The sequence below is a fragment of the Natrix helvetica genome (assembly GCF_964273705.1).
Source record: "Natrix helvetica genome assembly, chromosome: 3".
In the NCBI taxonomy this organism is placed as follows: domain Eukaryota; kingdom Metazoa; phylum Chordata; class Lepidosauria; order Squamata; family Natricidae; genus Natrix; species Natrix helvetica.
Window position 1 is genome coordinate 154,592,280 of NC_138549.1, and position 13,317 is coordinate 154,605,596.

At 45.8% G+C, this 13,317-nt stretch overlaps 1 protein-coding gene across 1 annotated transcript in view; it reads left to right on the forward strand.

The window, feature by feature from the left end:
- The window catches only part of SLC9A8 (solute carrier family 9 member A8), a 70,573-nt gene extending 57,607 nt beyond the window's left edge, over positions 1–12,966 (forward strand). Inside the window, exons 14-16 of the mRNA XM_081948365.1 lie at positions 5,012–5,232; positions 9,385–9,531; positions 12,208–12,966. Of these exons, the coding sequence (XP_081804491.1) occupies positions 5,012–5,232; positions 9,385–9,531; positions 12,208–12,315 (476 nt within the window). The 3' untranslated portion in view covers positions 12,316–12,966. The remainder of the gene's footprint in view (positions 1–5,011; positions 5,233–9,384; positions 9,532–12,207) is intronic.
- The last annotated feature ends 351 nt before the right edge of the window (positions 12,967–13,317 follow it).

Genomic DNA, 13,317 nt, shown 5'->3' on the forward strand with positions numbered 1-13,317 from the left:
TGGGATTCAAGCCGCTGCAAGTGCGGAGCGAGGAGAAGAGCGCGAAAAAGATTTCTTGAATTGCGGGCGCGCTGTGGAGTAGTGGAGAGCACGCGGAGCTACATCAAGCTGAGGCAAGCCTCGGCAGCAGCCCCCATATACACCGCTTTCGGTGTTGAGGCCGGGGCTGCCCAGAAGGGGAGGAAGCAGCATCTGAGCCTGCATTGATTCTCCTTTAACTGTTGCAGCTGAAGAGAGAGAGCCAGGAGACTGCGCAAGGAGGATGAGTAATTTTTACATATTTCCTTATTTCCCACGTGGCCAAGATGGCGGAGGAGGCGGGGAGGTCCCCTTCACCCCCATGCTCACCGGGGGAGGGCCCATCAACCAGGCAGCGACCCACTGCCTCTGCCAGGGCCCAAAAGGCTACCATCCCCCGCCCCTCTCGGGCCACCCAGAGGGACAAACTAAGGAGGCATAAGGCCCTTTCGAAGACTTCTCCAGGGCTGAGAACCCGAGGGCCTTACAGGGTAGGCTTAGTGCTTCCCCCCCTCGCTCCAGATCCCCCTGGGGGGTAAGGCCCAGCCTGGACACCCCTCAGGTTCCCCAGATTCCCTAGGGAGATTTTTTGGAGAAAAATCCTTTTCTCCTCTCCTCTCTCTGGAAGACCAGGACATGGACTTGGAGGATCCCTGTGCCCACGTGGATCCTTTAGACGACCAGGCCCTACCCAGGCCTCCACTAGCTCACCAAGCTGGGGTGGCTCAAAATCCAGAGAATTCCGGCTGGGATTCTCTGGATGTGGACAATCTTCCAAGGGGGTTACAGAATCTCATTGAAGGAGCAATTTCCTCCGGAATTGCACACAGATTGCAACAGCAGGCCGCTCGTTCCCTAGCACCAGATCAAGGTGGGAATCCTAGAGTCAGCTCATCCCAGGCTCGCCCTCTATCCGATCCAGTGAGCCGCCCTGCCTCTCCTCCCCTGATTAGTGAAGGCTCAGTAGCTGGGGACAGACCCCAGAGAGATCCTGACCTATATCAGGATGAGGAGGATGACAAGCCGGAGCCTCCGGCATTTACTGGACTATTCCCCCTAATATATTCCGATCTCTTCTACGCAAAGCGCGTGCCACTGCACAGGTAGAAGAGGAGGGGGGGCAGAGGAAGCAAAGGAGGGCACCTCAGAGGGAACTGCAGCAAAAAAGCCTCAGGGTCCAGTCTTCTCTGAGCCCAAGGTGGTGAAGGAGGAGATCCCTGCTCCTCACCTCTTCCTGGAAGTGGTGAAAAAACAATGGGAGAAGCCCACTGCCTTCCCAAACCCTGGCAGCAATGACAGACGCTTCTATAATATTGAGCCAGATTTCTCCCAAGCATTACAGCTACCCACCGTGGACCCACCTGTGGTGGCCCTGGCATCTCCTGCGTCTCTGGTGGCCAAGGATGTGGCAGACAACCTTAAGGCAGATGACAGGAAGGTGGAGATGACCCTGAGGAAGACATTCCAGTCCGCGGCCTGGGCCATCAAGGCAGCCGCATCGGCTTCCTTCTTCAATCGCACAGCTATCCTGTGGATGGAGAAGATCCAGGAACGCATTCCCCCAGAAGATATGTGGCTGCATCAGGATTTAAACAAGTTAGTGGCAGTGGTGCAGTTCTTGGCTGATGCCACACTAAACGCGATGAAGTTTGCTTCCAGGGCTATGGCATCATCCATGACCTCCCGTCGCTTCCTTTGGCTCCAGGGGTGGCAGGCGGACAACAAGTCAAAGTGGCAGCTGGCGTCGGCCGACTACAAGGGGGGCTCCCTCTTCGGGGCCGCCCTGGAACCACTCCGCGTGGAGGACAAAAATAAGAAAAAAATTCTACCCACCTCGACAAAGAAGGGGAGCAAAGGTCTACCCCTTTCTACCGCAAGCCCTCGTATCAACCCCTGGAACCGGAAGCTCAACAGAGCAGGCAACCTGAACGTAACTTCAATAGGGACAGGCCCCGCTTCCAGACACAGGCCCTTTCGAGGGGAGGTGGGCACCCCTACCGTCGGGGCAAATAGGTCGAGCTCGACCTCACCCATTGGCAGTTGCATGGCTCTCTTTTCCGAGGCCTGGGCGGAGATTTCCTCAGACGCGTGGGTGCTCAGCACAGTCATTCATGGGCTTCGACTAGAATTCACCTCCATTCCCCTGAACTACCGCATGTTCCCCCCATCTCAAAATATAGACAAGCGCAGGCGGATGCGTCAGGCTATTAAACATCTGCTTGACATTGCCGGAATAGAGCCGGTCCCCTCGGACCAGGTGGGTGGGGGTTCTACTCAAACTTGTTCCTAGTGTCAAAGGCTTCAGGGGCCTGGAGGGCGATTCTCAACCTGAAGCTCTTGAACCAATATCTAGTTTACTGCAAGTTCAAGATGGCATCCCTTAAGTCCATCCTGGCGGGCATACGGGTAGGGGACTTCATGGCATCCATAGACCTCATGGAAGCGTACCTCCATATCCCCATTCTCCCAAGCCATAGGTGTTTCCTCCGGTTTTCATATCTGGGGCGCCATTACCAATACAGGGCCTTGCCCTCTGCACCCAGGACATTCACGAAGGTACTGGCGGTAGCGGCGGCGTACCTCAGGGGTTTCCCCATTAGATTGAATTGCTACCTGGATGATGTCCTCTTCCAGGGGGCATTCCCATCTCAGACAAGGGCGGATCTTACGCAAGTCATAGACACCCTGCAACAATTGGGGTTCTCTGTTAACTTCGAAAAAAGTTCCCTCGTCCTGTCCACTACGTTACTCCATCTAGGGGCGGTTATAGATTCCTGTTCAGGGAAGGTTTTCCTCTTCCCAGATTGCAGATCCAGTTTGATTAAGATGGTTAAGCTTGAGGGCCATCACATCCTGGTTCTCCCCGACAACGTGGCAGCCAAGGCTCACATCAACCGACAGGGAAGCACACGGTCCAAGGTACTGCACACCGAGGCGATGTCACTGGGCAACTGGGCGGAGAGACACCTGCGGTCAATCTGAGTGGAGCACATCATGAGGATCGACAACCATCAGGCAGACTGGCTGAGTCGAGAGACGGTGGACAATGGAGAGTGGAGCCTATCCCTGGAGCTGTTCCAGAGCATCTGCCAGAGGTTCGGACGACCAGTGGTGGACCTCTTCACCACTCTGGCCAACTCCCAGCTCCCTCGGTTCTTCTCTCGGTTCCCAGCTAGGGGAACGGAAGGGGTCGACGCCCTTCGCACAAGATGGCCAAAGGGGCTGCTGTACGCATTTCCTCCCCACCTCCTCATTCCCAGGGGAGTTCAGAAGCTAGTCAGGGAACAGGCAGAGCTGATCCTGGTGGCACCTCACTGGCTGAGGAGGCCCTGGTTTGCGGATCTCAAGATCCTGTCGGTCCGGCCTCCATGGCGGATCCCAGAGAGGGAAATAGAGCTGCACCAAGGGAAGCTTATGCACCCGGAGCCACACTGGCTGCACCCAGTCGTGTGGAGATTGAGTGGGAGCACCTGAGAGGGGCCCTCCTGTCCCTGCAGATGATTAAAACCATAGAGGCCTCGCACAGGAAATCCACCACGAGAATCTCTGATTCCACTTGGACTTCCTTCGTAACCTGGTGCCAGGCAAACCAGGTGGAACCCACCAGGGGCTCAGTTCCACAAGTCCTGGAATTTATCCAGGACGGCTTGGATAAAGGGCTCGACCAGGGCACCGTGCGCAGGCAACTAGCTGTCCTTGCCACAATCCTCCCAGGCGAGGGCCCGGTTCCCCTCACCCAACTACCCGTTGTGAAGAGGTTCCTTCGGGGGGTCTCCAACCTGCAGCCTTCCGTGGTGCATAGATTCCCCACGTGGAACTTCCCCACTGTCCTACGGGCTCTCATGGGGGAGCCTTTTGAGCCGTTGAGGATGGTTAGCCTGAAGCACCTAGCACTTAAGGTGGTGTTTCTAGTCACTATCACGTCGGCTAGACGGGTTTCAGAGCTAGGAGCACTCTCCTTCAGGGAGGACTTGTGCATGTTCCACAACAACAGGGTCGTCTTGAGGTTAGATCCAGCCTTTCTTCCAAAGGTGAATCTTCCACTGTTCCCTGGAACTTGTCCTTCCGGATTTCTGTCCAAACACAGTTAGGGAACGGGAACAGTAGTGGCACCGGTTGGATATTCGACGGGCCCTGCATATTTACTTGAAGCGGACGGCCTCCTTTCGGAGGTCAGAGGCTCTTTTCCTATCCTTCCAACCTTCCGCCCTTGGTAAAAGGGTAACGTCTTCCACCATTAGCAGGTGGATCCGCTTAGCCATCTCCCTGGCATATGAGTCCCAGAAGTTGCCGGTGCTGGCTAGCATCACGACTCACTCGACAAGGAGTGCCGCCACCTCAGTGGCTTGGGCCTCCAAGGCCCCGATAGATGACATTTGCAGAGCGGCTACGTGGGCCTCCTCATCGCCGTTCATCCGACATTACAGGTTGGACATGTTCGCATCGGCTGATGCAGCGTTCGGGTGCAGGGTGCTACAGCAGGTTATTGCAGACGATTAGTTTCCCGCCCATGGGACTTAGCTTTGGTAGGTCCCATCCACTGGAGCCTCCTGTCCCTCACTCCGGAAAATGGCAGTTGGTCTTACCCGAGCTGCTATTTTCGGGGCTCGGAGAGGAGGCTCCAGTTCCCGCCCTAGGTAATAAAATAGCTGGGGTGGTGGGAGTTCTCCTTTGTGCCTTGTTTTCAGGTCTTGGGGGAGCTCACTTCGATGAACTGGAGAAGAAAGAGTGGAGCACAGAGGCGTGTCTTCAGCTTCATCCCAGTCTCGTGGCCAAATGGGCGTGCCAATACCATCCACTGGAGCCTCCTGTACGAGCAGTTCAGGAAAGAGCAACTGCCATTGCTTGTAGGCTACCCTAAACCAGGATGCTTGTCCCTTAATCTTGAAACAGCAAACAAAGAAACCATCATTTTGATAGCTTTGAAGAATATGATTTCTAGAGGGACTGAGGATTGCTTATATGCTTCCCTGTGTTCCTCCCCATTAACTAGGCTTACGTGGGGCAATTCCTTATGCCCTGAGCCTCCACTTGGGCCTGGAACCAATTGAGAAGCGGCAGTTGATTGGCACTACCACAATCATCATTGTGCTGTTCACAATCTTATTGCTGGGTGGAGGAACAATGCCTTTAATCAGGCTGATTGACATTGAAGACTCTAAAGCCCGGCGGAAGAACAAGAAGGATATCAATCTCAGCAAAACAGAGAAAATGGTGAGCTTCCCGTGTTCTGTGTTTAAACAGATAGATGCTTTTATACATGAGTCTTCCATGAACCTCTTTGCCTTTCTTTCATGCCTGTATATTTGCTTTCCCTGATTTGGAATTCCTCTAAATTCGTTAGGTTCTATATAGATAATCCTTGATTTACAATCTATCAATTTAGTGACTATTTGAAGTTAAGATGGACTTACCTTGGGGCTACCTATGACCTGCTTCTGAGGTTCCAATGGTCAGGCCCCTTCTATGGTCACATGACCACATTTTGGGTACTTGGCAACCTAGCCTCCTTTATGTCTATTTGCAGCATCCCATGGTCACCTGAGAATGTTTTACAACGATTTTGCCAAAAACTGGCACATCTAGTTTTCAGCAAAACTGTGCCAATAGTGAACCATGGGTTTGCTTAACAGTATTAGCTGTTTTATGACTGCTGCGTTCGTTTAACCACCATTGCAAAAACACGATCATAAAATCGGGTCGGTCACAGACCCATTTTACAACTGCCACAACTTAAAACTGTAACAGGCAGGCTCCATTATGGTCGTATGTTGAGGAGTACCTGTAGCTACCAGAACTCTTCTTATTGGCTGAGGATTCTGATTGCAGCCATAGTACATCCGAAGCGCTCCAATTCGGTTAAGTCTGCTTTCTGTAAATTGAGGCAGAGGAGAGGCAAGGGAGGCAGAACTGCGAGAGTCTTCGGAATATTGTTGCACAGGAAGCTTCTCTTTATTCTAACACATAGCACCGTTTCAGCAGGCAGGTTGTGAACGTAGCACAGGGTAATGATCAGTCTTCTACCTTTAAGTAAAATAACCTTCCCATTGAAATTCAGACACAATGCTGCCATTTGGACTGAGCCACATCTAAGTGGATGACGATAACATACAGATGGTGAGTCACACGTCTTTCAAAAGGATGATAGGGTGTACTTCACTGATAAGCTGCAGATGTAAATTACTGCCAAGCAGGTCACAAATAAGAAAAAAATAATGCATATCTATATTCAGAAGTTGGGAAGTGGGGGCGTATGCTTATTTAAAGCCCCTATCTTGGCATAGCAGAAGCTCTGAAACAATCAGCCTTACCTTAAACACTGTCTTGCTTTTTACCGAGTTCTGGGAAAATGACTTTGTATTGAAAATGCATTTAAACTAAATACAAATATATGTTTGATGCAGTTTGCTGTTCATAAATTGATTCTATACCTATACTCCAAAAATGCATATTATACTAGAAATATTATATGTATCAGCATTATTCATGATGTTTGAACCTAGGTAAATCATGGTTAAAGTTAACTCAAGATCTGAGTTTTGATTTATTAGCATTGTTGAATTCCTAATCCATAACTAATGCAACAGGCAGTCCTTGATTTATGACTGCTATTAGGATTGGGATTTTGGTTGCTAAATAATGCAGTCATTAAGCAAGTTTTGGTGAGACCAGATCCAATTTTGCAACCATTTTACTGTGGTTGTTAAACAAATCGTGTGGTATTTAAGTGAATCAAGCAGACTTCGTTTATTGGAACCCAGCTGGGAATATTGCAAATTGTGATCCAGTGACTGCAAAACTCTGCAGCCATTGAAAATACAAGTGGTCACCAAGCACCTGAATTGTGATCAGGTGATTGTGGAGGTTGCATGATAATTGTAACTTCAAGGATGACTTGTAAGTCCTTTTTTCCAAGGCTGCTGTAACTCCAAACCATTGAGAAATGAACAGTTATAAATTGAGGACTATCTGTAATCATCATTTTATGGTGGGCCAAATGCATAATGACAGTTAATTGAAAACAGGAACAAGAGCTTCTAATTCTGCAGTTATACTATATGAAGTAAGGAGTAGTGTCAGCCTGCAGACCTAAGGCTCATCCATACTTATTCCTGTAGCATCAATAGTACTATTTAGCTTTGTGTGCACGCATTCAGTTGCAGTGTTCACAGACAATCTATAGTTATTACATAGCTTGTTAGTTTCTGATGTTGGGTAAACCATCCATTGTGTCTTATAGACCACAGTTTATGGCTTAGTCTTACAAACTGAGAGGAGAGGGTCAAATAAAATCTCCCAGGCAGACCTTGCTTTCTAAGAGTTTCCCAGTAAAGGTTAATAACAGGCAGCCATCAGTCAGAACTCTCGAATTCTGCCTACTCTGTCCAATGGGGAGGGCTTACCTTCTACCCATGATTTCTTCAGCCCAGCTCTAGGCAAATGGAAAGGAAGATGCTTTGGATCTTCTTGCCCAAAGCTCAGAAACATAGAATATAACAAATCTAGTGTCAGTTTAGAAGCGCAGGGCAGTGTGAAATTTTTAAGAGGAAAGTTTTAATGAGAAACCCCCTTATAAAACTAATTTGTTCTCTGTCTCCTTCCCAGGGTCAAAGGATTAGCTGCCTGCCTTTACTTCTGATGTGATTTCATTAGTACCTGAGTCTTGTGCAATGTTATACATGCCATTAAATCTCCATACTAATCAAACTGCATTTCTCTCTCTATATATATAAAAGGAATTCATTAGTGAAAGAGGTGTATATGGCAAACAAGGGAAGGCAATAGCCGTACATACAGAATTGTAAATAAAATCAGTAGATTCAGCTCAGCTAAACGAGATCCCTCTTATATCTTATCAATAAGATCCTGGCATTTGGCAGGTATTCCCTGCAGAGAGGATGATTGGAAAGGGGTCTTTGGGTTTCCTTGCTCTCTCTCTTCTTTTCCTTTTCCTTGCTTGGCTTCTGAGCACTCAGTTTTGTAGGAAGTGAGGCGCAAATGAAAAGCAACATCTTTGGGGAAGCTGGTTCTTGCTTAGCTCAGTCAAGGAATATGCTGCATCTCTGATATTCTGGCAGTAGAAATTGGAGTTATCCAGAGTATAAACCCAACTTCCTAATGACTCTAGGTCAGGTGTGTCAAACTCAAGACTCACGGCCCGCATCTGGCCCGCAGGGTGCTTAGATCTGGCCAGTGGGGCTGCCCTGGAAACAGTGGAGTGGCCCATGGTGCCTCTGCCAGTGAAAACGGAACTCAGGAGGGCCACACATGACCCCCCTGAACTCTGTTTTTGCTGGCAGAGGGCCATAGGAGGCCTTCATGGCTGAAAACAGAGCCTTGAGTGACGTTGAGATGGCCACACCCACCCCAGCCACACCCACCCCTGGCTCCTTAACCTTGATGCGTCCCTCAATGAAATCAAGTTTTACACTCCTGCTCTAGATGGAACTAGTTTTATATATGGAATTGCATGGTAGAGATTGGAAAAATAAAGAGCTGAGTTCTATTTCTTCAGTAGCCTTAGCTGTCAATCAAATGGAGCTCTGTCATGCCACACGAAAAATAGAGTTTGTCACACTTAGTGGGGCATTTGTCTTAAATCTCAGTTAAATTAATCATGGGTTACTCTGGAACTGTAATATGAAAGCATGTCAGTCTGTATAAGGCTCACGTAAGTGTTCCTACATATTAAGTGTGTATTTGTGCCAGACTCCTCAGATGTAATTCAACCAGACTCTTTAAATATTTAAATCCCCATCACTTAGGACATCACATGTGTTTGTCAGAAGAAAGTTGGGATCATTTTGGAACAGATGTCTCTGTGCTCATTTCTGCTTTTTTGCTTTGTGCTGCAATGCAGTTACAGCGTTGGCTGTTTTGCAATGTGGGCATTTTCTGCTAGCGTTTTCCTCAACCATCCTTTGTTTTTGGTGGCTGGTATAAATTCAGATCAGGCAAAAGGCAGCAGGTAAAGTCACAAAACAGACAAGCCATTTTGGGGTTAATGACCTGACTAATGAAATACTGGTTCCTAGCAGGTTCTTTGCTGCTTTCTTTTCTATCCCATTTGGTGCAATGCGAACTGCCAAAGTCATAAAACAGCACAAATTTAAAGTCTGTGGCAGTCAGAGATTGGCTCTTAAAATGGTTGAATGCAAGTCAAGGTTTCTCTCTTCTCTTATGATCCTTAATTATTGAATATTACTTTTCTGGAGTGACTTTCTTAATTTTTCCATCATAACTATAAAGTCATTGACACTTTTGTTGAATTACATGTAAACACAGTAAATAAAATGGTAGGGTATAAGGAACATCAAAGAAAACTATTGATTTTTTTTATTTATTCCTAAAATCACCTCCTCTCAGGGAAACACCATTGAATCTGAACACTTATCTGAACTGACAGAGGAAGAATACGAAGCTCATTATATAAAGCGGCAGGATCTCAAAGGCTTTATGTGGCTTGATGTCAGATATTTGAATCCTTTCTTTACCAGACGGCTCACCCAAGAGGTAGGTTCAGCCTTAAGAAATCGTATAGCAGATTGATTTTCAATCTAATTTGATATCCAAGAATACAATAACTGCTATTTGTATTAAAATAACCCAAGCTTCCTGCACTAACATTTTGACTTTCTCTTCATAGAAACCTCATTTAACTGGCTAGAGTCCAGGCAAGCATAGCTTAGTGTAATCATAGCCTGTTGACAGATTTCTGGCTTATATTCCTTCCCTTGAGCTCTTCTTGCTTTGTCACTTTTAATTGATGGGAATCTTGATAAGGGAGCAAAAAAGAAAACAACAAGAACAAAAACCCCAACAAGAATAACAGAATGCGTATCTCTATTCACATGTCATCTTAAACAACAGTTTCAATCTAAACCAAAATTAGGCTGAAAATCAGCTAAGCTATAAATAGGCTGAAACAATCCATGGACCTCAACCCATTCACATTAAATAAAAAACATTGCAGTTTAGCATGCAAATCAGTGATGGGTTGCAGACAGTATGCCCCGGTATGGGCGTACCGGAGCCTGCCCGGAGCACTGGGTATCATTACGGTATGGTGCTCCGGAGGGCCCACCCGCCCGCCCTCGCTCCTTACCTGTCTTTAAAGTCTTTGGCGCTTATCCGCATGTTGCGTAGAGCGCCTGCGTGATGCTCTGCTGAGCAGCTGGAGCATCGCAGAGGCTCACGGAGGTGTCGCTGGACAGTAAGACGCCCGCGCGCGCTGCTTGTGTCCATACAGACAACGCCAGGCCCATTCCAACAGTACTGGTTGGAATGGGATCTGGAACTCACCACTGATGCAAATATGTTTCTTGTTCATGAAACTCAAGGAACTATGGTGAATATTTTCCAAACCCACCAGAATAAGGTAGTCATTTAACATCTAGGATTGTGTCAAAACATTTAACCATAGTTTTGTGCCACAAATGCCAGTGTGGTTCCTTGTAGATTCAATTTATGCTTTTTTTCTGGCATGTGCACAGAAATGATTGAAACTCTATGTGTGGCCATACAATGCCTTATTAAAGGAGACATATCAGTCTGAGTCTGCATTAGGTGTCTTAAGGCCATAGAAATGTATGAAACTTTCCCTATACCAGTCAAAATTGATAGTTGTCTGCATGTTTCATCTCTGCACAGATCTAAAGCGCACAGGCTTCGACAGGAATAGCTTGGAACAGGAGACACTAGATTAAAAAAAAGCATTTGGTTACAGGGATATTTGTCAAGTGGGTGTAGAGTGGCAGCAGGGAAGAAGGCAGGAGAGGTAGGGTGGGTGCGTCAGGTGTACTTGGTGGATGGGCGTCAGGAGCTAGCACTTTCATGGTGGTAGGGAGGGGCAGTAAAGAAGGAAGATGTGGGGAAAATTGGCCAGATCTTGAATTGCTCTTCATGAGTAGTCCTCATGCTGTACTTGAATTCAAGTGTAGGGGTAGCTCAGGGGGTTGGACACAAGGCTAAACAAGATTGATGGTCAGAACATAGGAAGGAGAGGAAAGAGGTGCTGAATCAGCCTTGCCTTGCTTGTCCATTGCGACCTCTCTGGATTTGTTTTAGCTGAAATCTGGAATAGTCTCGATGTTTTTTCTTCAGTTGCATCCTGACCCACCTGGAACAGTTTGACCAAAAGTCTGAACTACAATATGTACATTATATGCTGTGTGCATGAAGCAAGCCATGTGCTTTGTTCCTATCCTTTTAAGCTACCTTGCAGGGAGCGTATGGAAGTAACATTGCTGTAACAAAAGGACAAACCCTTATTTATGCATACTAGGAAACCAAGCAAGTAATGTTCAGAGTCACATACTTCTAAAGGACTTGTTTTACCATTTTACATTTTCAAACGAGAGGTTTTTCTATTTTTTTTCCTTTCCTGTGGCTTCCTGCTTCAAAATATACACGGAGAGAGAAAGACCTGAGATTTTTCAGTGGAATTCTTCATCATCTATCTATGTTAATGTTATCATAGTACTGTCTTGTAGCATTTTTTTTCTTCCTTTTCAATCTAGCATATCAGATCTATTTAATTCCATGCATACAGCAGAATTGAAGTTGTACTGCCTTATGCACAGGCAGATGGAGAAGTGCAATTCTAACTTTTTTATATTTTTTATTTGTTTCCTCTACATACAATATGTGCTTAATGAACAGCGTACTGTCTGGGTCAATTCATTTACATGGTAATACTTCTTAAGTTCCTAATTTCTACCCTTGTTTTCCAGTCATTGATAAAATAAGTCAAAGATATTCTGTCTTCTTTTTCTTTTATCTTCAGTGTTAATCTGTCCATTTCTGCACAGTCCAATATTTTTTAAATTATATCTTCTTCCATAGGTGTTTCCTCGCTTTTCTAGTGTTATGCAAATACAATTCTTGCTGCTGTTAAAACATGTAATATCAAATATACATCCCCTTTACCATATTTTTCTGGTGGTATGCCTAACAAAAATAGTTCTGTCTTAAAATATATATAGTGTCTTAACATTTTTTCTAAGCAAGTACGCATTTTCACCTAACATTTTTTTGCTTTTGGGCATGTCCACCACAGGTGATAATATGTGCCTGGTTTTTTATTACATTTCCAACATTTGGTGGACATATTTTTAAACATTTTTGCTAAAAAAAATTAAGACTGCAATTCTAACTTTCTAAAGAGGCTGCATCTTCCCTTTACCACAGGACCTACATCATGGGCGCATACAGATGAAAAGCCTCACCAACAAATGGTACGAAGAGGTACGACAAGGACCTTCTGGATCAGAAGATGATGAGCAGGAGTTGCTGTAGCAAGCTGTAGGGTGTGGGTGCTTCTGCTGACATCTCCAACTTCAATTTTAAGGCAGACACTCACACACATACCATGTACAACTTGGTAAGGTTGTTGTCAAGTGACTCTTTGTCCAGTATAAGTTGTGTCATGTGCTGGAATGCAAGATCATCTCTAATGCCATGTGTTTTTTTTAACTCTTTCGAAACTATGGCACCTTTTCAGGCAGCAATTATCCCAAGTACACAGGGATAATTAATGGATAATAGGATAATTAGAAACATGGGTGGCACTGTCTGTGATTTTCTGCTGTAAATGTACGTTAAAGAAAAGTATGTAGAAGAGCTTTAAAAAAAAGTTTAGTGCACTTTACTGTACTTTTGCCAATATACTGGCCCTGTACTGCAAGGACAATTCTGTGAATTTGTATTGACAGTGAACAAATAAGTGAATATTTAAGGCCTATCTTTACATTGCTCTTTAAATATTTAATGAACTCAGGGTACAGAGTGACAGAAGACAGAGCAGCTAATTAAAGGCCCTTGGCCTTTGGGATTTCTAAAAATGATTGTTCCAATTTGTTATTTCTAAGTTTGAAACAACTTGACACACAGTTTCATACCATAACTTCAGATCATTTGGTTCCAGAATAAAGCTTTATTTAAAATCTATCAAGCTTAATTTCCACCCTTCTCATTGCCTTCCTTTGAGAACAGCTCCATTGCACAACTCTGGAAGGGTGGCTTGAAGCCAGAGCAGAGAAGAGGCAAATAAGCAAGGAGTTCCTTTTTCTGGGGAAGCCCTAAGACTGGAAACAATTCAGCTGCTTTTTTATTATTCCCAGATTGGCCTTTACATACTGTCTATTTTTTTTTAGATGCTTGCAGAACCATGTGTGCTCATGCAAAACATCAAATCATACAATGACTGTACCTTTTTAAAAAGCTGGGTGGGGAACATTTCTGGAACTTTGCCATGAATATAAAAAAATGGTTGATGGGATATTATCACACTAAAAGTGA